General features: G+C 58.1%; 1 protein-coding gene across 2 annotated transcripts in view; it reads right to left on the bottom strand.

Annotated features, from left to right (window-relative positions):
* Window positions 1–248: 248 nt before the first annotated feature.
* The window catches only part of Adgrd1 (adhesion G protein-coupled receptor D1), a 98,642-nt gene continuing 75,315 nt past the window's right edge, over window positions 249–23,575 (bottom strand). For both annotated transcript variants that reach the window (XM_023720630.1, XM_004635955.2), the window contains 6 exons: window positions 23,073–23,199; window positions 22,317–22,358; window positions 22,059–22,151; window positions 20,921–21,532; window positions 6,309–6,318; window positions 249–260 (listed from right to left, as the gene is read on the bottom strand). In XM_023720630.1, the coding sequence (XP_023576398.1) occupies window positions 21,437–21,532; window positions 22,059–22,151; window positions 22,317–22,358; window positions 23,073–23,199 (358 nt within the window). In that variant the 3' untranslated portion in view covers window positions 249–260; window positions 6,309–6,318; window positions 20,921–21,436. The remainder of the gene's footprint in view (window positions 261–6,308; window positions 6,319–20,920; window positions 21,533–22,058; window positions 22,152–22,316; window positions 22,359–23,072; window positions 23,200–23,575) is intronic.

Here is a 23,575-nt window from a genome sequence, read left to right on the forward strand (position 1 = left end):
CACACCCTCGGCCCTCCCTCCCCGGCCAGCACTGTGCTCTCAGTGTCCATTTCTCACTTTTAAAATGACTGCTCTACCCGCAATACTCAGGCAATCCCAAATAGGTTTACAGGAGCTTTGGAGCCCACACTACTCCAGAACTGAATCCAGAGCAGGTTCACAGAACCTCCAGCGTGAGTGTTCAACGGCATGTGTGCTACCGTCCAGGGGCACACATAGGGGGCAGAGCTCCTAGGCTGGCCCAAGAAGAGGCCGTGAGCCTGTGATTGGTCCACGTGCAGACCTGTGATTGGTCCAAGGCAGGCCCATGATTGGTTCACTTAGATACAAGGCTCTAGGACAAGGCAGACGGCACGTGGAGGAGCTGACTGCTGTGTTGTCAGGGTGGGGCTGACACCGGGAAATCTGTCGGGAGGTTCATCACAGCAGACTGGGGTTCAGCGACGTTGGAGTTGTTCCCACTGGGCCCAGACACCCCTCCTTGATCTAGTCATGCCGGGTTCCCCCACCCTCAAGAAGGTGCAGCAGCACCTGAACTGGGAAGTGGGAGGGCACAGCTGGCTGGACAGTGGCTGCTCCCTGGCCTGGGGGACGCGGAGGACAAGGTCGGAATGGGCACAACAGCCAGTGACCAAGCCAAAGGAGAGAGGGCCAGACCCGTGCTATGGCCTGTGTCACTGGTGCCCCTGCACACTGGCCCATCAGGGAGGCCATTGAAGGAGAAGGGGACGCAGGGACACAGCTGGCTGCTTGGCCTGGGAAGGCCTCCTGCCCGTGTGCCCTGCATGGGGCTTGGGGGAGCAGCAGGGCTCGGACACTGGCCTGGGTGGGACTGCGCCTCCTCGGGCTCCAGGGCCGGCCGACCTGTGTCCTCTGCCGTGTGGGTGAGGGCCGCGCTCCTGTCCTTCTGCACCGCAGCACCCAGAGCAGAAGAAAGCGCCCGGCCTCTTGCCTGGGAGGGGCCGGCGCTCATGAAGCTACAGCCTGGCCTGTCTGTCACAGCGTAGTGACAACGGTGCTGGTCACCACGCCAGTCCTCAGGACCATCCCAGCCCCATCTCGCCCAGCGGGGACGCACAGGGTCCCCTCAGGAAAGACTTCAGCCCTGCCCGCCCAGCCCCGGGGTGGGTAGCCACCTCCGTCGTTGTGTAGCCTCCGCAGGATCAGAGTCCCCACCGCAAGAGGTGAGTGGCAGCCTGGTGACACCACAGCCCCTGGGGATGGGCCTGGTGACCCACGCGGCCCCTGGGGAGCTGGGTGGGTGGAAGGGCCAGCTTGAAGGCGCAGATCCACGACCTCCCAGTCTCTAGTGGGCTTTATTTATTTGTGCTGATGTGCATTGTGCTCCTAACCCGGAGCTGTCCTTGGCTGGGCCCTAAGGCTTGAGCCTCCGTTTTAGAGGAATAACAGCAATGCAAGCTGCTGCTTATTTTTAACGCTGAAATTGATATTCTGCCTCCATCAGTCTCGCCTTTCACATGCTGCCTGTGGGTTATCCACGTTCAGTCGAGCATCGTTTCAGCTCTTCGTATCTCGGTCCTCCCGCTCACCTTGGCCAGGAGCTGCCATCTGAGGTTCCCATCAGCTCACTTCAGGTTATTTTTAATTTACACCTGACAGAAAACTGAAATTACTCAAACTTAAAACTTTTCTATTTTCCCTCGGGCTCCTCTGTCAGCCACTAGCTTTTTCTCTATTTTCTTTTAAGATAAAATTCACCTAACAAGATGAACAATTTTAGGAGAACAATTCAGGGGCATTTAGTGCACTGACAGTGTGGTGTACCTCTCAGGATACGGGTCTTCCACCTCCTGATTCAAATCCATTCCTGAGCATCTTGATCTTTTAGACAATGCTAGAAATCAGATTGTTTTATCAATTTTTTATTGTTTTTTGCTCATGGAGGAAAAATCCGTTTTAAAATATGGCTTTGTTCCTTGCAACTTTGCTGAATGTATTAGCTCTATGCACGCGTGTGCATGTGTGTGCGCACGTGTCTATTCTGTGAGGCTTTTCTTTTTTTACGTATCTAGTACAGGGTCACACTAGCAGCTGACTCCTACTAATCCTCCTGTGTTGAGCCTCCCAAGTGCTGGGGTTACAGGCAAGCGCCACCACACCCAGTCCCAATCTCTGTCTCAGCGCGCCCCGGGGCGGGGCGGGGGCGGCCCTCGTGGGATTTAGAATCTCTCCGTGTCACCCAGGCTGGCCTTGGGGTGATCCTCCTGCTTCAGCCTCCCGTGCCGGTCCCAGGTGTGTGTCACCAGGATGTGCCCGCCGTCCTCTCTGGGCACCGACCACCGGACACGGCCCTCCCTAAGTGGACTCTTGGCCCCTTTCTCCACCGCCGGGCTGTGGCTCCAGCGTCTGGTGCGGGGCTGCCCAGCAGGGCAGGGTCGGACTTAGAGCAGAGCTCTCTGTCTCAGTACGCCGTTGGCTATGGAGTGCTCTTAACTCCCTTTCCTGTGTGGAGGTGTGTCCTTCTCCTCTAGTTTCCTAGGTGTTCTGTTCCTGGAGAGTGCAGGGCTGGGCTGGGAGTGTTCTCCAGCAGCCGAGACGCTCAGCCGGAGCCTGCCTCCCCCACCAGCGGGTCAGTCGATCCCTCCCACTGCGTGTCCCCTGCGGAACCACCCGAGTCCCCGGACCAGTCACGCTTGGTCATGGTGTAAAATCCTTTTACCATTTCCTGTGCTCTGAGGCTCGGTTTGCTAGGATTTTGTTAAGGACTCTGGCATCTGTGTTCATGAGGGGTACTGGTTTGCAGGTTTCCCCAGGTATGGTGGTTCGTCTGGACCTGGTATCTTAGCAACCAGAACCTGGGCTCCTAAATTTGGAATTGATCCCCTCTTCTGCTTTCTGAGAATGAATCACCGGTGCTGTCTTCCCTAAACCTTCGCTAGCTCTCTCCTTCAAAGCTATCAGAATGCGGGCTCTTTGTAGTTGGCAGATTTTTGATGACTGATTTAATCTTTTTGAAAAGTATAGGTTTGATCACAGTTAAATTCCTTTTTCAGGAAGTTTCAGCTAACTGCTGTGTTTCTACCCACAGTCATTCCTAGGATGCCCAGATTTGGGGGCATACAGTTACACAGCCTTCTAATCCTCCTTAATTCTGTAACATCAGCCACGCATCAATTAGCTTTTTGTGGCTGTGTGACAAACTGCTGAGAGGACAGTCAGGGCCAGGGGGTGCTGGGACACTGCAGGGACCCACTCCTTCCTTGTCACACTCGGGGCCGGCCCTCCATTGGCCCTGCCTCCTGCACTCCCGGCACCTCCCAATAGTCCCTGCTGTGATGAACTCCTCGGTGGATTAGCCATGGATGGGACCTGAGCCCTCGTGAGCCACGCGGTTCCCACAGTCCCCTCTGAACATGGCTGCACTAGAGAGCAGCCCTTCAGCAGCAGCCTCCAGGGCAGGGCAGCTCTGATGCTAGCAGCCGGGTGCCGCTTCCATTCACTGTTTGTGTTTTATTTATTTCCTCATTTACTAATATTTAATAAATTTTTGATATTTTTAAAGACCTGAGTTTTTGGTTTCATTGATTCTATTGCTTTTTCTGCTTTGTATTTTGTTTGTCTTTTTTTAAAAAATGTGTTTGGTGTATTTTGCTTTTCTTTGTAGTAATATCTGTTTCTTTCTCCCCACTAGGTTTAGGCTTTACTTTTTCTAGGTTCTTTTTCTTTTTCTTTCTTTCTTTTTTTTCTTCTGTACTGAGGATGGAACTTGGGACCTTATGCTTGCCAGGCAGACACTTAGCAGTTTCTTAAATTATGAAGTTAGACTATTATCGATTTGAGATTTTTCTTCTTTTTTAAAGCTGCTGCTAGGGCCGGGGATATAGCTCAGACATGTAAGCACCTGCGCGGCACACTCAAGGCCCCACGTTCAGTTCCCAGTACTGCAAAAATAAATAAGTAAATAAATAAATAAATAAAGTTGGTGCTTACTACCACAAACTTACCTACAGGAGCTTCTTTTGTGGCATTCCACAGGAATTTTCCGTGGTGGGCACGGGGTCGCATGCCACATATTCTGGAATTCCGGTTTTCTTTGTTATTGAGAGCTGGTCTCATTTCATTGTGACCAGACAAGAGACTGCACAACCTTGAACCCTGGGGGCTGGTGTGGCTGAACGAGGGCCCTTGGGCGAGTGGCGCGGCCGTGGTGGTGGCCCCTGCTGCCAGCCCGTGGATCTGCACCTTGTCCCAGGCGTTCTCCTTCTCGATCTGCTCCCAGGTGTGTCAGACTCTGGCCGGGGCTGTGACGAGTGACAGTGACATAGTCAGTGCGTAGTGCAGCTGTGCACACACACATACCCGTGTGTCACAAAACTGCCCGTTAGATACTGTAACTTTTTTTAAAAGGAGGCTGAGCGGCTGGAGCCTGCCCGGAGGAAGGCGTGTGTCCTCCACACTGCTGCAAGCAGCCTCTTCCTCTGCTGCTTCTCCTCCTCTCACGTGGAGCTTCCTTAGTGGCCCAGGACACGAGAAACAGCTTCCCACTGCTGCGTGTGTCCCCCTTGGCAGGACCCTCACTCCTGTCCCCCACTGTCATCCTGTGCCCTGTGAGCAGGGCTTATTCTTTCTGAAGGCCGAAGGCCTTCCTTGACCCTCCTGGACTCAGGGAGATGTTAGGGTGGGGTAACCCTGGGACATAGCCAAGGCTTGTCACATCAGCGAGAAAGCTTCAAACACCCGCAATTCAGATGCCCCTCGGGGTGGCTGTGCCTCTCACTCATCACCATCTTGCTGTCCCCTGTCCCCAGGCTCTCACAGAAGAGGTGACCGGCAGAACCCCACTGACTGTAACGGCAACACCGGGAAGGGTGTGGAGCTGGGTCCCCAGTCCTCAGCGAAGCCTTCTCCTGCACAGAGGTGGACAGGGCCAGCATCGCCCTGAGAACTTCCCGGGCACCCAAAAGAAGCCATCGCGCCCCAGGCCTCAGAGGGTGCTGGGCAGCTGGACAACAGGGCAGCTGGGAAAGCCACGCCGCCCCAGAGACCTGCAGGCTCAGACCTGTGGCAACGGCCGGCCAGGACCACGGCAGTGGCTGTGCCGAGGGCTGCAGAGCCACGCGAAGGCTGCGTGAAGCAGGGCAGCTCTCACCCAACTCATGTTTTGAGCTGCGTTTCCACAGTGGGGGCCACAAAGCACGGCCACGACAACCTGACAATGACCCACGCTCCTCAGCTGGGGGCTGCTCTGCATGCCGTCCCGGTCTGCCCAGTGCAGGACAGCCGGCTCTGCCTTCAGGATCTGTCCTGACCAGGGTCAGCTCTGCTGACACCTGTGCACACCTGGCCTCCGGAGGGCCACCGCCAGTCTGCAGGCAGGAGGGGCTTTGCTTCCTGCAGACAGGACCTACCGTGGGCATTAGCTGCCCCCTGCTGCCCGCAAACTCAGCCCTGCCTCTGCGGCGCAGACAGCGCCTGCAGGTCCTCAGCACTCTGTGTGCGGAAGGCTGGCCCGGATCTCACGGCTGAGGCCAAGGTGTTCCGGGGCCAACTCCTCTCTGCAGCCCTGGGGGGCCCTGTCCTCGCTCTCCCAGCTTGGGAGCAGCCCGGGCTCTGTGGGACCGAGACCCCACTGCCTGAGGCCATCCCTGGGGTGTTTCCAACTGCGAGGGCCCGGGCCTCTGCACCCACAGCCCACGTGGCCTGTGACCTCCCCAAGTGTGCCTCTCTCCTCCAGGCTCACCCTGTCCCTGGTGAGCTGGGAACATCATCCTTGCTGAGGGTCCCCCTGGGGTTACCCAGGGCCTGGGGTCCTCCAGCCACCGCCTCCCACCCCAGTGCACAGCCCTGACCAGCCAGGCAGGATGACACATTCACAGGTGGTTACTCTGCCTCCGCACCACCCTGACTGAGCCCAGGCCTCCTGGCCCTGCCCCACTGGAGCCGCTGTCCTGCGGGGGGCCAAGCCTCCTGTCGCAGGGTGGTCACTGCCCTCACCTACACCCTCTGCAGATCCATACAGAGGATCCGGAGGCCCCACTTCCTGCAGGTTCTCCCAGCTTTCAATGTCATTAGGCTGCGTTTCTGGTTCCCAAATGGAGAGGAAAATCCCCAGAGCAGGTCTCAGGATGCCAAGCTCCTGCAGTCTGCAGCTCTCTGATATCCCCAAGTTGGTGGATGACTTGACAGCTTCCAGAATCATCCACTTAGCATTCAGGATAGGAATGTAAACCCACTCGGAGCTCGACTCCTTCCAAGCTTCTGGTGTGCTCTGCCCAGTGAACACACAAAGCCCCATTCGACCTCAGGGAATTGTCCTGGCAAAGGCCACCCAGAAGGGCTTTGGGAACTTCAGGGCGGCTAGGAGGAGAGGCCCAGGTCTTTTTCTCTCCTCTGGCCACAGTCCCCAAGTCAGGTCCCCTGAGGACAGACTCTGGGTTCTGTGGAGATTCCTGACTGTGTGGGAACAAGCACAGGGCCAAAGCGTGTGGCAAGTGTGTCCTGGGGCCACCATGCCCTGCCTGCGGGGATTGGTTAGGAGTAGCCGCAGCATAGCCAATCAGAGCAGGCTTTGGGGCGTGCCCCAGGGCTGGTGGGAAACCCTCGGGCCTGAGAGGAAGGGAAGGGCTGTGGGAGGCCCTCTGCGATGGTGGAGCCTGAAGGAATGGGGTGACTTATTTTCCGGAGCCTGATAGTGCTACAGGCGGAGTTCGGGAGTCATCACTGTTGGATGCCTGATCCAGCTGTGCCCGAGGCAGGGCCTGTTAGGTAGCTTTCTCAGGTCCAGCGGCCAAGCCACCCCCCTTTTGGATTTTCTCAAGCAGATTAGAGGTGGTGTCCGCTACTTCTGCTTGAAGAATTCTCAGAGAACAGAGCCAGATCGGAGTCCAGAGGTTGAACTGCGCCTCTTTCAGCTTTCTGTCTTGAGCTTGTTTCCTCATCTGTAAGAGGAGAGAAGAGGCCCCGGGGTGGGTCTGTTGCAAGCATGGAGTGCTCCCGGGAAGCACAGGCCCTGGCATGGCTTCTGTACTGCTGGCCAGACTCACCCTGACAGAGGGCTCACTGCAGGGCAGGCTTGACCTCCACAACGGCTCCGTTCCCTGGACCACGGGCATGACCGCGGCGCCCATCTGCTGTCTGTGTCCAGCCCTCTGGCAGAAGGACTTGGAGCCAGAAGCAGGGTTCTGTCCCCCCAGGGCCAGGGCCCCACAGAGGGCTGTGGCTCCCTCTCCACAGGGGACACTGGCACCCAGGGCCTGTGTTCTGTCACCATACCCAGGCCAGGTCTAGGCTGTCCCTGTCAGACCACCAGTGAGCTGAGCCTCAGGGTGCAGCCTCCCTCCTGAGGGCTCCTGGCCACCATGGAGAGGTGTCTCTGGGAGGAGAGGATCAGAGCCGGGCAGGCATCACCTGCGTGAGCAGGGCGGGGGTGGGGAGTGCCGCACACAGATGTCGTGCACTTTGCGGACATGGACATGTGAGGTGCATGGAACCCTGAGGTGTCCGTGGTGGGAGGGATGCACAGGAGATGCACACGTGTGTGAGAGGCACACTCAGGTGACACGCACATGGCTCACGTTACAAAGCTGCACCCAAGCAGCAGGGCGAGGGACCCCAGGAACACACAGGAGGCTGAGGGCCCCTCGGAGGCCGTGTTCATGAGGAGTACAGCAGAGGCACTCAGAGTAAAGGGAAGTGACACGGCCGGGCACTGTGGGGGCCACGCATTACATGTGTGGGTCACGCTCCGTGCCACGTCCTGGTAGCCCTCCACCCCAGCAAGGCAGTGTGCCTGGGAACCACACAGGCCAGGCCCCACGCCCATGCCGGCTCCTGGGACATTGCTCAGCGCACCAGCCCTGGATTCCAGGCTGCCTAGACTGGCCCTGGGCCAGAGGAGGCACCGAGGTGACCGCTGTGCCCTTCCAGGTAGGGCTTGTTCCTGAGCAGCAACCCTGAGCCCTCCTCCCAGAGCTCGACCTGGTGAGCGCTGTCCTTGGAGCAGCAGAGAGAAGGGTTCCAGGGTGCAGGAGCAAGGTGACCCTTGGATGGCTGTCTGTCTGTTGTCACGGGTTCTGGTGGTCGTGTGGCACAGTCCCCACGTGCACACCCTGTGCTGAAGGCTGCAGGACTTTCTGCCTGCGCGGCCGCCTCCTGGAAAGCAGCTGCCCCCGGTGTCCCGAGGGTCCAGCCGAGCAGTAGGGGCTGGGAGGGCTCTGGTGCCAGGAGGCTCCGGAAGCCACAGCAGGTACGGCTGGAGTGAGCGGGTGCGGAGGTTGGGGGGACGCTGCCTTTGCTTGGTGGCACAGGCAAGGCCAGGGTCTTGTGTGCGCTGAGCGAGTGGCGCAGGGAGCCTGCGCCCTTCTTGCCAGCTCCAGGGCGCTCCAGGAGGTTGCTAAGGAAACAGCAGAAAGTGGCCCCACACCTGTCCTTCCCCGCCTCTGCTCAGGACCCAAGGTGCTGCGGGCTGCGCCACACGTGCTGGCCCACGCTGCTCGTGCCCTCTCCTCCCTCTCCCTACGCAGCTGCCTGGACACCCAGACGCTCAGGCTGGGAGGGGTGTGGCAGGCTTCCAAGTGGCTCCCAGAAGGCTGGCGTGGCTGGTTCAGGTGATGTCGCTGCCACCAGGTCTATAGCCAGGCTGTCCTGGTCTGTCAGCAGGGATGACTACAGTGAAGGGTGGGGACTCTTTATCCGAAAGGACCAGGCCCTAGGCCCACGGCTCAGGTCTGGGAGCCTGGCCTGGCCCTGACCCAGGGGCGGCTCAGGGCACAGCACTGCCCTGCACTCAGCTCCCAGAAGCAGAGGGTCCCTTGCAGGCTCAGCCGCGTGGCCTGGCCCTGACCACGTGTTGCCCACATGGTGCCCACAGTGTGGCTCAGGAGCTGGGTGTCAGGAGACTGAGGCTCTGCCAGGTTCCCTCCCCTTCTCCTGCGTGTCACCTGTCTCTGTCCCTGAGCTTCCCACAGAGCAGAAACCAAGCTCTCAGAAGACACCGAAGTCGGTTCCATTTTCAAGAACACAGAGTGTCCTGGAACAGTGATAAGTGCACATTACAACCCCAGCCGGTGGTGCCGGTCCCTGCCCCCCTCTTCTTCCCAGGTCATGGCAGTGAGGCACCCATTTAATTACAAGCTCACAGTGTGCACAGCGTTTAGGGGTACGGGACCTGGACCTTGGTAGGCTGTGGGTGGGGGACGTGCCTGTCATGTGGGCTCACTGGCTGCGCCAGATGTCTAACCCGCCCTGAACCCTGCAGACCTGGATGTGGGCATTGTGTGCAACTCTGCTCTCATTTTCCAAGCTCCTCCAGGGTCGCCACTGCAGTGCACAACAGGAAGCCCTGTGCAGCATGCATGAAGGTAAAGGACTTCTGTCCCTCTGGGTGAGTCCGTGGGCAGCGCCACTCGCCAGGCTGTGTGAGCCTTGCCGCAGGAGCTGTCCTCAGAGTTGAGCCACCACACAGGACATCCGTCCCTCCCGGCTGTGGGATGAATCGAATCCTGGAAAGGAGGACGGGATGACAGGCCAGGGCAGGCACCCACCAGGATGCGCTTCCCTGGGGCGCCCAGCACCCCGGTTCTCTCAGCGAGGAGGCAGGTGTGGGATAGGACTTAGGAGTCAGAAGGAAGCCAGCGAAGGCCGCAGCCACCCCGAGGGTGAGGGTTTCACTATCTGGGTGTCGTGGTGGAGAGGGACAGCCTCCGCCCCGCCAGGGTGACACCTGGCCCAGCCCGTGTGGCGACTCTGCATCCCATTTCCACCCTCCCCCCAGCCCAGCCCCGACTCCCAGGCCTTGCAGCACAGTCGGCTGTGCCAGTCTGTTCCCCCCCATCCTCTCCGAGTCCCTGAGGGCAGTGTGGTGGGCAGGGCCTGACAGGCATCCTCCCCACCAGGTAGCAGAAGTGCGCTTGCAGGGTTCCCAGAGGGAGCTGGCAGCTGGAGAGCTCAGAGCCGCAGCTCATCTCCCTGCCGCTGGAACTCCGGGCTGCTGTCCTAACCAAAGCGAATTCGGCCCCAAAGCCACCGGGCACCTGCCACCGGCCGACCCGCCTCCTTCCCCGTGTGCCAGAGGGCTGTGCTGCAGCCGGGAGAATCCCACACGATGACCAAGGAGCACCGTTGGCCCTGGGACACTTCCTCACTGTTGCTGCACCACAGCAGACAGATCCCACCACAAACCCAAGAGGGGCAGCAGGACACGCCGCCCTGCAGCCCGGCTGCTCCAGCTACAGCGGGCGATGAAGAGGCGAAGGAGAGGAGCCCGGCACAGGCACAGCAGGCAGCGTGCCAGAGGGCCACGGGGCAGTCGGCAGGTCAGACCAAATGCCAGGGTCAGAAGCCCTTGGGCAGCCAGAGGAGGGGACCTGGGGGGCTCAGTGGGCTAAAGAAAGCTGAAGAAAGGGCCGAGGCTTGGAGATGGTTGGTAGAAACACCTCATTCGGAAGTGCAAAGAGAAGAGGAGGGAAACGAGCCTCAGACCACCCAGCCTGGGGGGCCACATAAGTGATGTGACCGCGACATCAGAGACAGGAAAGGCAGCGGCGTGGAAGGAGCATTTGAAGGAGAACCTTGCAAAATTAAGAATGCCGAACTACAGCCGGGATGCTCAGAAAATGCCAAGCCCGACTGATTTATTTTTTTAAAAAAGGACAATACAGACATTTCACATTAAAATTGTACAAACCAAAGAGAAAATCTTTTAAGGTCAGGCAAAGCCCACCTTCCCTATAGACCGGCAAGAGAAGAGTCGTTGTGGATTTCTGGTCCACCACGCAGGCGAGAGCAGTGCAGAGAAATGCTCAAATATAGAAAAGAAACTGCACCAATCTGATAGCTATATAATTCCAGAAAAATTATTCTTTAAAGGTGAAGGAGAACAAAGACTCAGACAGACAAGCTGCGGGAACTCAGCCGGCAGACGCCCTTCCACGAAGTGTTCACTTCTTTAGTGGGAAGGACAACTGAGATGTGGTCAGGATACAAACGCAGGGCAGTGGCGGCAGGAGAGGGTGTCAGTGTGAGAAGAAACAGGATTGAGACACACGCCCTTCTCCCTGATTGGTCGTCATTATTTTAAGAATGTGTTCTGTGATTACAGCGGCCCCGCCTGATCCACAGTGTGGGCTTCGGTTCTGTTATCTGTGGCCAACCACAGCCAGAAATATCGCATGGAAAGTTCTAGAAATAAGCAGGCGGTGGCTTCTGAGTCACAGTGCGTTCTGCGCCACAGGTCCTGCCGTCTCCGTCCTGCCCGGGGCGTCCACGTTGGCTGCACAAGCTCTGGGCCTGTTAGTCACACAGCTGCTGGCTTGGTCGGTGCCTGTGTTCTCGTGGCCCACAGGAGGAGCTGACACTGCCCCCTGCGCACGTCATCCGCTCACTCATCCGGCCTCAGGCACTGCCTCATGTCCACAGCACAGAAAAGCCGGACGTGCAGTACGGCAAGAGGCTTCCAGAGAGAAAAGCTAAGCTCACACGGCTTTTGTGAGTCCGTAACCCTGCTTTGCTGTCACTAATCTGCTTTGGCTGGCCAACAAGCTTCCCCACAGGTGTGCAAACAGGGAATAAATGCAGCCCACTCTGGGTCGGCGTGACTATGGCGCCAAGGGCCCACTGGAGGCAAAGAAGAGGCCCGTGCTGTTGGCCAGAGGGACAGATGGAAGGAGGGTTCAGGGGAAGGGCCAGAGTGGGCGGCACAAGGTGCCCACAGCGCCTGCGACACCCTCGGATGTTCAAGGGTGGACTTAGGCCAAGGTCTGGATTGGAAACTCAAGGACAGTCACTGCTGTGGCTTGTGTCTGGCTGTCCCTCCCAAAGCCTCAGTTGGTCACAGGTGGGACTTTTCAGAGGTGGCCGGATCTAGGCCGTGTGATGCTGGGACCAAGGGTGTCTGGCTGGCTGGGCGTAGTGTTGAGCATGGACAGCGAGCAGCCCACGCTGGGTGTGAGTGCTGCGCCTAAGGACCTGCAGCTTGGCTGGAATCCAAGGGACAGGAGGAGGGCTGCTTCCGGCGCCTGCTGCGGCTTCACGGCTTCCCTCCTTGCTGCCTGCTGCCTTCTGCCCACCATGAACTGCTTCTCCTGGGCCAGGCCCCCTGCCTTGGAGGCAGCCGCTGTGAACGGGAACCTCCACACACTGTGAGCATAATAAACCTTTCCTCCTTTAGTTTTGGATATCAGGTATTTTGTCTGAGCAAATAGAAAAGTAACTAAACAAAACATTTGCTGGAAACTGTTAGTTACTTTTCTCTTATTGCTCAGACAAAATACCTGATGCCCCAAATGAAGGAAGGAAAGGGTTATTTAGCTCACAGTTACTGGAGGCTTCAGTCCGTACTCGGCTGGCTCCAAGGCAGGCTGGCACATGGCAGAGAGCGGCAGTTCATGGTGGTGGAAAACAGCAAAACAGCAAGAGCCGAAAGGGAGGAATAAGAGCAACAAGACAAGCCCTTTCGGTTGCATTCAGGCTTCCTGCCCCTGGCGAGTGTAGCACCCACACCCACGATCCCAGCAGCACTCACACCCGCAACCCCAGCACTGACCATGAATTAAATTGTAGAAGTCCGCCCCACGGCTGCATGAGGCTTGGGGGGACAACTAGACACAAACTGTAACATATCCCCATGGCCCCCCAAAGACTCATGCACATCCCTTTATGCAAAAGGCATTTTAAGTGTTTTTTGGGTTTTTTTTTTTTTTTTTTGCTGGCTCAGGATGCCTTCAAGGCAGGTCTGGTAGGGCTTGTGGATCTGGGGATCCAACCACTCAAAAGGCATTTTAGTCCATCTCTAAGAGTTGCCAGAATCCTAACAGCTTCAGCATTTCTGAAAAGCCCAAGTCCCAAGTCTCCTCCAAGATCTATGGCGAACTCTTAGCTGTGAGCCCCTGCACGAATGAAAAATGAAACACTTCCAACATGCAGTGGTACAAAAACAACATTACCATTCCAAAGGGTACAAACAAGGGGACACAAAGCACCGGGACAAAAGCAAGTCCAAAACGCAGCAGGGCAAACATCAAGTCCTGCAGTTCCACGTGGGACACCTGAAGCTGTCGTGGTGAGCTGCGAGCCCCAAAGGCCTTGTGTAGCTCCGCTCGCGGCACTTCTGGGGCTGAAGCTCTCGTGGCTTCTCTCTTGGGCCTACTTCGCTCGCTTCTCACAGCCTTTCCTGAATGATGCACGCTCCTGACCTGTCCCAACTTCTTGGTTCTCCCTGAACTTTCCGCTCCTCAGTCACTGCCTCACACACTGCATCTTCAGGGCCTTCTGAAATCCGGGGGGGCCTTCTGAACCTCCGCATTCTGCCTAAACCAGTGCCCCGGAGATGATGCCAAGGCCGTGGGCACCGGGGCAGCCGCCAGGCTTTCTCTTCTCTCGGCTGTAGGGGCCGAGTGCCTGGTCGCTGAGCACTCTGACCTGATTCTGAGGAACAAATTCTGTCACTGCCATTCTGGAACATGGCACTGTGCGGCTTCTCCTCAGAGCGAAGTCTGACACTTCTGCAGTTCTGAGGCTGCAAAGGGTGGAGACCTGCTGCTTCTTGGGACGCCCTCAGGCCACCTTTTCTATTCTTCTCCTTCTGCACAATGGAGATCTCCTCGGCTCTCTCTTTCCAACCCACAACTTTACTGGAGCTTCCTTTCTGGTCAAACTCATGACATTTTAAATCATCCTGCTGGGCTCTTTGCTCTTAATTCTCAACATAAATAGGATGAAAATCCCCCAACAATAGCCACACCACTGCTTCAACATTCTACTGCCTTGAAATTTCTTTTGTCAGATTGACCAGTCTGTGGTGTTTAATCTCAGTCTCAGGTAAAGTCTCTAGACATGAGCAAAATTCAGAGAAACTCTCTGCCAAACCATAACACACATCATCTGGAATCCAACACCCAGTATAGTCCTTCTTCCCAGAAGAAACCTCCCTACCCTGGTTTTAAAAGCAAGATTTCTACCAGCCTTCTGGTCTTCTGAGCTCTGACCAGAATCTCCCATGCAGGACAGCCAAAGGCGTTCCAACTCTTCTCTTGTACACAACATCTCCAAAGCCTTCCTGTCTCTTCCCACAAGCCATTCCCTGAGGCTTGTAATCCACATGGTCAGGTTTAGTCAAAGGAACGACCCCAATTCTTGGTACCAAATTCTGTCTTAGTTATTTTTTGGTGAGAGCCACAGAAGCTAAAAATTGATCAAATGTGTGTAGGTGGGACTAGGCCTCAGCGCCTAAAGCAGACAAGCCACCTCAGTCCTGAGATGAGCATCCTGTCTGGTTAAGGTTGGCTATTAGTCACTAGGCAACCTTGTGCCATGGGTTACTAACTTTGCAAAAGTAGAAATACAGGACCACTTTGTTATGTAGTTGAATTCGTCTTGCGCATCAGGCAGACCAGCAATCACCTAGCCCAGCTTTTGTCTTCCTGTCTATCTGTCTCATTCCTGCTGCTGTTTCTCCCTAGGTAGAACCAATCTCAGTGAGACCCACAGATCTACAACTTTTCTCTTATTGCTCAGACAAAACACCCAACACCCAAAATTAAGGAAGGAGAGGTTTATTTAGCTCACAGTTAGTGGAGGTTTCAGTCCATACTCAGCTGGCTCCCAGGCAGACTGGCACATGGCAGAGGGCAGCAGTTCATGGTCACAGAAAAAAATAAAACAGCAAGAAAAAAGGGGAGGAGCAATGGCAACAGAAAACAAGTCTGTCTCCCTCATGTTGCATCCAGGCTATCTGCCCCAGACTGAGTGTAGCATCAATACCCATATTCCCAGCAGCACTCACCCCCATAATCCCAGCAGCACTCACACCCATAATCCCAGCAGCACTCACACCCATAATCCCAGCAGCACTCACACCCATAATCCCAGCAGCACTCACACCCATAATCCCAGCAGCACTCACACCCATAATCCTAGCACTGATTATGTATTAAACACAAACTCTAGAATTCCCCCCATAACTGCATGAGGTTTTAGGTGGACACCTAGACACAAACCATAATAGAAACATAGACCACATTCATGGATTTTATTGTAAACCCACTGTTAAGGACTGCTCTGTGGATTCCTCAGCATCTCAATGCCCCTGAAAGACACTGCGCAGTGACTCTATGGTCTGTGGAGAAAGCCAGAAGGCCCAGCCTGGCCACCGTGATTTCAGAGGGCACACACTCGTGCCGGTCTGGGTGAGGATCACAGTGAAGCTGTAATCCATCTTGTGGCGCAGTGGGGAGGGGCAGGTACGGATTGGGGCATGGAACTGCGAGCCAGGAGGTGAAGCCAGGTGTGCTGGACAGAGGGGCAAGAGCCGCTCTGACAGGAAGACCTCAGGCAGACGCGGCTGGTGGCCCTGCATGTGCACCAGGGTGTCCTTCACGAAGCCCACTTCAACTCTAAGAGGACCATGTGTTTAAATGTAAAACCACAGTGATAATATCGTAGAAGAGAGCCTTCGGGAAGTTTGGTGAAAGCTTCTTAGATTTGATGCCGAAAGGGCAGCTGACAAATGACAAAACTGAAAGCTCCCCACAGCAAAGGCCCGCTCTGTGACTGAGGAGCGGGTAAAGGCCAGGCGGGGAGACGCGCAGACCGCACACCACGAGGAGGCGCTGGGAGTGAGCACGCCACACACACGGGCACACACGCATGCCGCACGTGGGCGCACACGCACATGTGTGCACCCTGGCACACACATGGGCACACACACATGCACATACATGCACATAAGGCACACACATCATGCACATGCACATGCACATACATGGGCATGCATGCACACATGCACATACACATGCACATGGATATGCACACGTGCCACACATGGGTGCACATCCACACAGGTGTGCCTATACATGTGTACATGTAGAAACACATTTACACAGATGCACACACGTGTACATGCATATATGCATGTGCATGCACACACATGCACACACATGTGCACGATCATCTACATACAGATATGCATGCACAGGCACACACATGCATATGTGTACATGTTCACTCACCCACATGTGCATAGACACACAACTCACACATGTGTATACATGCACGTTGCACAAGCATGTACATGCACACATGCCACAATGTACACATGCACACACATGCCCATGCACACATGTACATACACACATGCACACACATGTAGATACATGCGCACACACATGCACCCTGACAGCCATATGCCAAAGGGACATAGGAACCAACTAGCAAAGCTCCTGATGTCCAAGGCTGAGCTAATCTGGCAAAGTCAGTGAGGAGCATTGCACGGCAGTCTCCAAATAAACGCCGGAGTCTACACTGACAGAAGTAGATGTCAAATCCATAAGGAAATGGCACCTGGCCAACCCCTGAGAAGCTTCACTCACCCACATGTGCATAGCTTCCCCCGACTTCTATTGTCCTCCCCCTCTGTGGGTGGGGCGAGATGGGTGCTGACATCACAGTGGAGCAGCCTGGTGCCACCTCCCTCAGCCCTGAGGCCCATGTCGTCAACACTACTGTCATTGACAAGTGACATGGGTCACACAGAGGGCGGTGCCTGGACACCTCACTCGCACCCTCTCCCCAAAGCTCACAGCCCTGCCCAAGTGGAAAACATCAGCGCGTCCCACCATGGCCTATGCGCCACGGAGCTGGCAGTGGCCCCTACACTCTACCCAGCTCACCAAAAGCAGGTGTCTAGGGACGCGTCCCGCCAGGGAGTAACCCAGGACCAGGGGTCCCGCCTGCCTACCCTGGGAGCAGGACAGTGGGAGAAGGAAGGAACGGGAGTGAGTGCAGGTTCCAGGCACAAGTGCGCAGTTCTGGGGCATTCACTGTGACACGTGGGACTTTCGGCTTAAAGTATAGTAACAGGAAACGGGTGTGGACACTGTCCATACCACCCTCACACAATTTTTCTGTAAATCTAAAATATTTTCAAACAAGAAGGCTTATTTTTATAGCCCATCAGCTACAGGCCTCCACTCTGCCAGCTGAGCTACCCAAGGCCTCGCTAAGCAGCTCATTTTGAAAACAAAGTGGTGTGAAGACCCTGCACAGGGGTCGGTCTGCTGACTGCAGGAAGTCCTCCTGAAGGCAGGGCGTCCTGCAGGCAGCCGTCCTAGGCGTGCCTCCTGCCTGTGTGGGGTGGACGCCGCTGCTCCACGGCGGCCCTGGCCTGCTGACAGGAGAGCGCACCAACTCTCCTACTAGCCCTCGGGGTAGAATCTTGTGCTCCGAATTCCCCAGCTGGCCGCAGTTGCCACTCCAGCAGTGCTTTACGTGGACCGGCATGAACTGCATTTGGAGCAACACCACCTGGAAGAGCCACACGGCTCCTCAATCCGCACAGCTCAAGTCCGCCAGCCACACCCACACCAGAGCCACACTGGCTACCGCCCAGCCCTTCTGAGGTCTGACAGCCACTGCTTAGCCACTGGAAGACACCGTGCTGTCCAGGAGAGCTGTCCCACTCTCCACAGTAAGGACATGAACAACAAAAGTGAAATGGCACTGCGAAGGACCTGTCAACCAAACACACAGTGGCAGAGAAAGAGGAGAATGCCCCGGCGATGCACAGGGCAGAATCCTCCTCAGGGACACAGGGACACGCGGAGTCACCCAAGGAGGGTGAGCAGTATCAAGTGGCAGCCTGGAAGCCACAGCAGGCTAAAGTGGCCACAGGCCTGGCTGAGATCAGGGGACAGAGTGCTGGCCCTGTGAAGCTACAAGGGGGTAAACATCACTGCAGGGCCACCACGAGGTGTCTGTAGTCGGTGTATCTGGACCACAGGCAGCCCGTGTCCAGGCCCGGGGAGGTGTCCGTAGATGGCGAATCTCTACCACGGGCAGCCCGTGTCCAGGCCCGGGGAGGTGTCCGTAGGTGGCGAATCTCTACCACGGGCAGCCCGTGTCCAGGCCCGGGTGGCCTCAGAATCCACTGTGTGCCTCAGACATGCATAGTTCACGACCTGTGAAGTGTTTGCTTTGGGGTTTTCCAGCTGACGGTCCAAGGCCTCAGGGAACAAACTGTTGAAAGGGAGGGGCACTGCTATGATAAGATAACCTTAGAGGAACAGCAACATGACAAGCCCTCCTTTAAATATTAAACAGAAGCGAGGCTCCAGCAGAAGCGCACAGAACACAGAGCTGCCGACCCCTGCTGTGGCTCTGTGGGGTGGAGGAGGTCAAGGCAGCCTCGAGTGGAGCTGCAGTGAGATGGGGACCCAGATACGAGGGCAGCAGGGAGGAACAAGCCAAAAGCAGGACACAGAACAAGACACCCAACACCAGCATCACAGCAGAGAACACTCCAGCCAGACCGCCAAGAAGGCTAAGAGCAGACAGCAGCTGCAAAGAGCCCAGCAGCAGGCATGGACGGCACTGCGCCCGCTGCTCTGCCCCTGAGGGTACAGGGTGGGGGACAGGCCGAGGGCGATCACACTCCCAGCAGCCTTCGGGCCCTCCATGGTCCACTTCATCTGCCTCCGTGATGCCCAGGCCGGGAAGGATCAGGTCAGGCCCAGGGTGCAGCCAGGAGGGAAGGCCGAGCCCTGTGTGGGCAGCAGGAGGGGCTGGGCACACCTGGCCGCCCAGCCCGCCCTCCTCTGGGGTCACAGGTGGCAGTGGACAGCTGCAGAGCCCAAGGCTGACGCCACTGTGCCAGCTTAAAGGACACCCCAGGCAGGCGCCCCTCAACTCATGTGGTCCGCCGCACTCCTGGGAGCAGGCACAGGAGGGCAGCCGCTCAAGGGAGGCCAGTCCATGCTTGGAAGCCAGCAAGACCCCTGAGGGCACAGCTGCCTGCGTTCGAACCACGGCAGAGAGAACAGACCCGGGAGCCATTCTAATCAGCAACTTGGGGAAAGGGTTCAAGACTCACAGAAGCGTTCACTCCCTGGGACTTTAACCCAGGAACTATTCAATATGAGAAAACCTACAAACACGAAGACGTCAGCGCCTCTGCACCATCCCAGCTGTCCAACCTTAGACGTCACTGGCAGGCACAGAACACCTTACAATACACACAGTGTATTGTACATGAAGCGTGCTACAGTCAGCGAGCAAGCTCGTGGAGAAGCAAGCCCGGCCCGTGCCGGCAAGCCCATAGCGCTGGTGGCTCGCAGAGGCTCAGAGATACTGTGACCGTGACAGTGACGGGCAGTGGACGTCTCACGCTGCTTCGAGCAGTGTGAGAACGCGGGGCAGCGTGGGGCAGGCCCTGCGGGGAGGAGGCAGAGGATGGGCGCATCCTTGGCCTACGGGGAGCCCGAGAGGCAGCTCAGGGGGCTGGTGAGCAGGTGAGCGTTACCCGTGTGGTGCAAGGGGATGGCTCCAGGTGCTCGGTGTCAAAGGACTGAGCAGGCACCCAGAGGAGCAAGACAGGCAGCCAGAGGAAGGGGCTCCCACACGGTGCGAGCACCCCAGCCCTGGGCCTCGAGAGCCCTGGGGTCACGAGGTCTGTTCTGGGGCAGTGGACAGGAGTGTCGGCCCAACGGGCACCCGCCTGGGCCCAGCCACCGGGAGAGCCCTGCTGACCCAGCAGGTCTCCTGGAAGTGAGGCAGCGTCCTGAGCCAGCTGGAGGGGACAAAGCCACCTTGCAGGTGAGGGTGCTGGCCAGGCGCTGTGATTCAGGGCTCACCCCCCATGCTGGGGCCTGGGGCACAGGCGACCTCTGGGTTGGTTCTGCTAATTTGACATCAGCATCCTTGTTCTGTCTGGTCCTTGGCCTGCAGCTTCCTGTTCGCTTGTTCTTGCTTGACTTCTGGCCTCAGGAGGACCCGTGTGACCGACAGCACTGGCCGTGCAGTGACCGGCCCGGGAGGACGCAGGCCCTGAGGGCCCCCGAGGCCCCCCGCCTCCTCCCAGCTCACCAGTCGCTGGTCTCCAGGGTCCCTGGCACTGAGGCTTCCGAGTGGTGGGCAGGACGGAGAACAGACAGCTCAGCTCTGTGCGGGCACTGCTCGTTGGCCCCCACGAAGGGGTGCCATCCAGCCACGTCTCCACAGAGCTCGGAGACCACGCCGTATTTAAGAATACTGAGTTTTTATTCCATAAAAGCCACGACATGTTCTCCCACCGAGCGGCGTTCATCACCTTTCCTGTGCCATAAACTGCCTTAAGCATCCCATTCCTTCCGATTTCTCACTTCTGGCCAAATTAGTATAGATAACAAACGGCTGCAGAAGCTGTAATTTATAGCGTACAAATGAAGTGCACAGCTTCCATTTGCGGAAAGGAGAGGCGGGGGGACAGGTTTTCTCGTTACTGGGTGATGTATGGGCCACGCAGGATGGGGACTGAGGGCTGGAAATCCAGGGACTCTGCCCCAGCAAGGCCACCCCCTGGGCCCACTGCTGGCTCCCAGGCGCTCCCAGGGCTCAAGGGGTGACCTGGGGACCCGGGGTCCATGCCGGGAACCATGGGCAGCCTGAGGGTGACTGCTGAGAAGGCCCGGAGCACACGCCTGCTGTGTGGCCACTGGCTGTGGGGCAGGTGCAGGCTCAGTGGCACAGAGGCGGAAGGCCAGAGGCTGACATCACCACCCCCACCCCCACGGGGAGGCCCGCCCAGGCCTGCTGCCCTCCGGGACCAGGGCTACCACCGTGCAGAAGCCGCCGGGGCCTTGGGCAGCTTGGGGCCCGGCACTTGTACACCATCACCCTTTACCAAAAAAAGTAATTTCTTTATTTTAAAAAGCCACCAGATGATGGAAGCAGGAAGTGTCCACAGAGCTGTGAAAATTCACTCAAGGGCAAAGCAGGCATGGTGAGAGGGGTGCAGTGAAGTTGGGGTCACGTGTAATGGGGGCTGCAGTTCGGATACCGCTGGGACCCTCCTTATCGTGCCTGCCCCACTCCAGCTTCAGCCAACGAGTGCCCATCCGACCTCGCTGCAGCCCCTGCAGCTGTGGGGACGAGCTCGCCCCCAGAAGTGTCACAGCTTGGACTTCCCCAGGGCTGAGTCCACATCCACCACGGAGGACAGGGCCAGCTCGTGCTGGGGGGCCTAGGCTGGCCTTGCTCCAGAGAGGAATGGCATGCAGGACACGGCTGAGACGCTGCTCCACGGCGGTGCCTACGATGGCCCAAAGCCCAGGCCGCTGGGCAGTGGCTGCCACAGGGCGGTGGCACTGGCCCCAAAGACAGGGCCAGTGTCCTGCTCCAGACAGCCGGAGACTCCAGCCCAGAGCCCAGCACAGACAGAGGCAAGGACCATTTGCGGAAAGGAGAGGTGGCTCTGCTGGCCTCAGCTTGGAGACTTGGGACGCCAGGTGCCACAGCCGCGCAGGCCCTGTGCTCTGCATGTGGACGTGGGGAAAATCATGGCTCGGAGTTGTGTTCTGCACACCTGGGACAGGAGGCCCACGCCGTGGTCGGCCATGACAGCCTGTGTGTCACGTGCAGCCCTGGGGTCCAGGGCTGGGGGCCAGCATGCAGCAGAGGGCTGTGTCAGTGCGCTCCGGCTCACAGCGACACGCTGGCCACACCCCTCTCACACAGCAGACAGGTCCACGCGCTGGGCAGAGTGGCTGCTCTTGTCCCAGGGGCTGAGCCTGGTGGAGGCCATGCCTGGGCGGGTCCCGTTCATCTGCAGAGCATGAGAGCATAGAGCTGGGGCTGGTGCTGGGGAGAAGGACCCCACGGGCCGCAGCGCACACGGGCGGGACCTGCCACTTCCACACTGGTGGATCAGCGTCCAACACACAGAGCTCTGCCGTGACAACTGCCCACGCCCGTGCACTGTGGACACAGGTACGTGTCTGTCCACCCACACATATATGGCTGTTGGGCCTTTCCTGGGTGAGCACATGGTGCTGGGTGCTATGGGGTAGGGGTGCACACCCTCATGGGCAGCAGTGGCCCACAAGTACGTGTAGGAAGCAAATCATGGAGGGGTGGTGGGAGTGTGGCTGCGGGGCTCACCCAGCAAGGACCCGAATGGCAAGAGGGGGCATCACAGTTCTGCTCTGGGCTGCAGGGCCCTGGGCGAGGCACGGCCAGGTGGGACTAGAGGCCGGGAGTGGGGCAGCGGCTGGCAGCTGCAGAGGGCGGCAGGGGCAGCGGCCAGCGGGCTCAGGTGGCAGGGAGGCACACAAGCGGCACAGCACACTTACAACGTCCGAGCTGAAGGGCTTCCCGCTGGCGCTGCGGGCCGCACTGCCGGTGAGAGACCAGACCTTGGTCTTGTGCTTGAAGGCGGCTCTCACCTTTGCAGGCAGAGGAAACATCTATCAGAAGCGGCAGCAAGGCTGCGAGGGCCAGGACCGCTGGCCACGAGAGCCCGTGCAAACGCGAGGCCCAGGAAGCCCGCACAAGGTGGTGACATCACGAGGCTCTTCCTGGACACCCCACAGGCACCCAGGCACACGTACCTCAGAGTTCAGGAGACAGTGGAAGAGGAAGATGAAACCGCCCTGCAGAGGAGAGGAGCACGTGAGGGCCAGGCGCACCCGGCACCGACTCGAGGGTCATAGCCCAAGAGTGGCTGGCACCTTGCCGTGGCGACCCTGTGACGCCGGCCTCTGGCCCTGAGTGCCCCAGACCCACTCTGTCATCTAACCCAGATTGAGGCTGAGGCTGTGACCAAGTGCAAGGACCTCAGTGTCTGACTTGAGACTGGCACCCACTGGGCCTCGGCTCCAGCCACCGGCAGATGGGGCTAGCGCTGACAGTGATGAGGCACCCACAGAGGAGGGTGCTGCAGCCAACCGGACCGCTGCCTGGAGCCTGCAGATGGTCCACCTGGGGAGACGGCTCAGCAGAGGGCCACCGGGCCTCATGGACAGGGCGAGCAGAGGGCACGTCAGGGCAGCAGCAGGGCCACCTGGCACATGTGTGCCAAGCACCAAGGGGACCTGTGCGGCGCGGCAGGCACTGCTCCCAGGGGCACAGGCCCGGCACGGACGAGCGCACAGTGGATCCTGCGGTTCCGCCCTTCAGCAAGCCCAGACTATGGGCGCCCAAGGCTCTGCCCCCAGGCCAGGACCCTTCTGTCCCTTCACACCTGTCACTGCCTCTCCTGCCTGCTCACTTCTGGCCCAGAACCCTGTGTCCCCGCCCTTCCCAAGAACAGCTGTGGCGATCTATGGGCACCTGTGTCCTGGGCCGGCGGAGGGCACTGGGCTCACCTGCAGGGAGTTGAGCACGGCGAACATGTACTGGAAGACCAAGGCCTGGTCATTGACGGCCAGCACGCCAAAGGCCCACGAGGTCCCCAGGATGGGCAGCAGCACAGCCACAGCCTTGGCTGTCAGCCTGGAAGAGACAGCGAGGGCCACCTTGGGGCAGGCAGGATGGGCCATCAGGTGGCTCGAGCTGCGAGGCTTGCGGGGCTGGGGTGGGGTCCCTGCAGGGAGGGAACCCAGGGTGGGGTCTTCCGGAAGAGGACCCAGCCCAGGTGGGCTGTGTGGACGAGGACCCAGCGACACCTGGGAGGTGAGATGAGCAATGAGCTCCCGCAGCCAGGGTGCCTGTGAACCCAGCTGCCCCACGCGGCAGAAAGAACCCAGGAAACCGCAGCCTGTTCTGATGCTAGCACAGTAAAAGCAGTACGCCTGTCCCAGGACCCTGAAACAGCCTGGCCTCAGGACCCAAGCAGTACGCCTGTCCCAGGACCCAGAAACAGCCTGGC

Source organism: Octodon degus, unplaced genomic scaffold (assembly GCF_000260255.1).
Source record: "Octodon degus isolate 3935 unplaced genomic scaffold, OctDeg1.0 scaffold00076, whole genome shotgun sequence".
Taxonomy (NCBI): Eukaryota; Metazoa; Chordata; class Mammalia; order Rodentia; family Octodontidae; genus Octodon; species Octodon degus.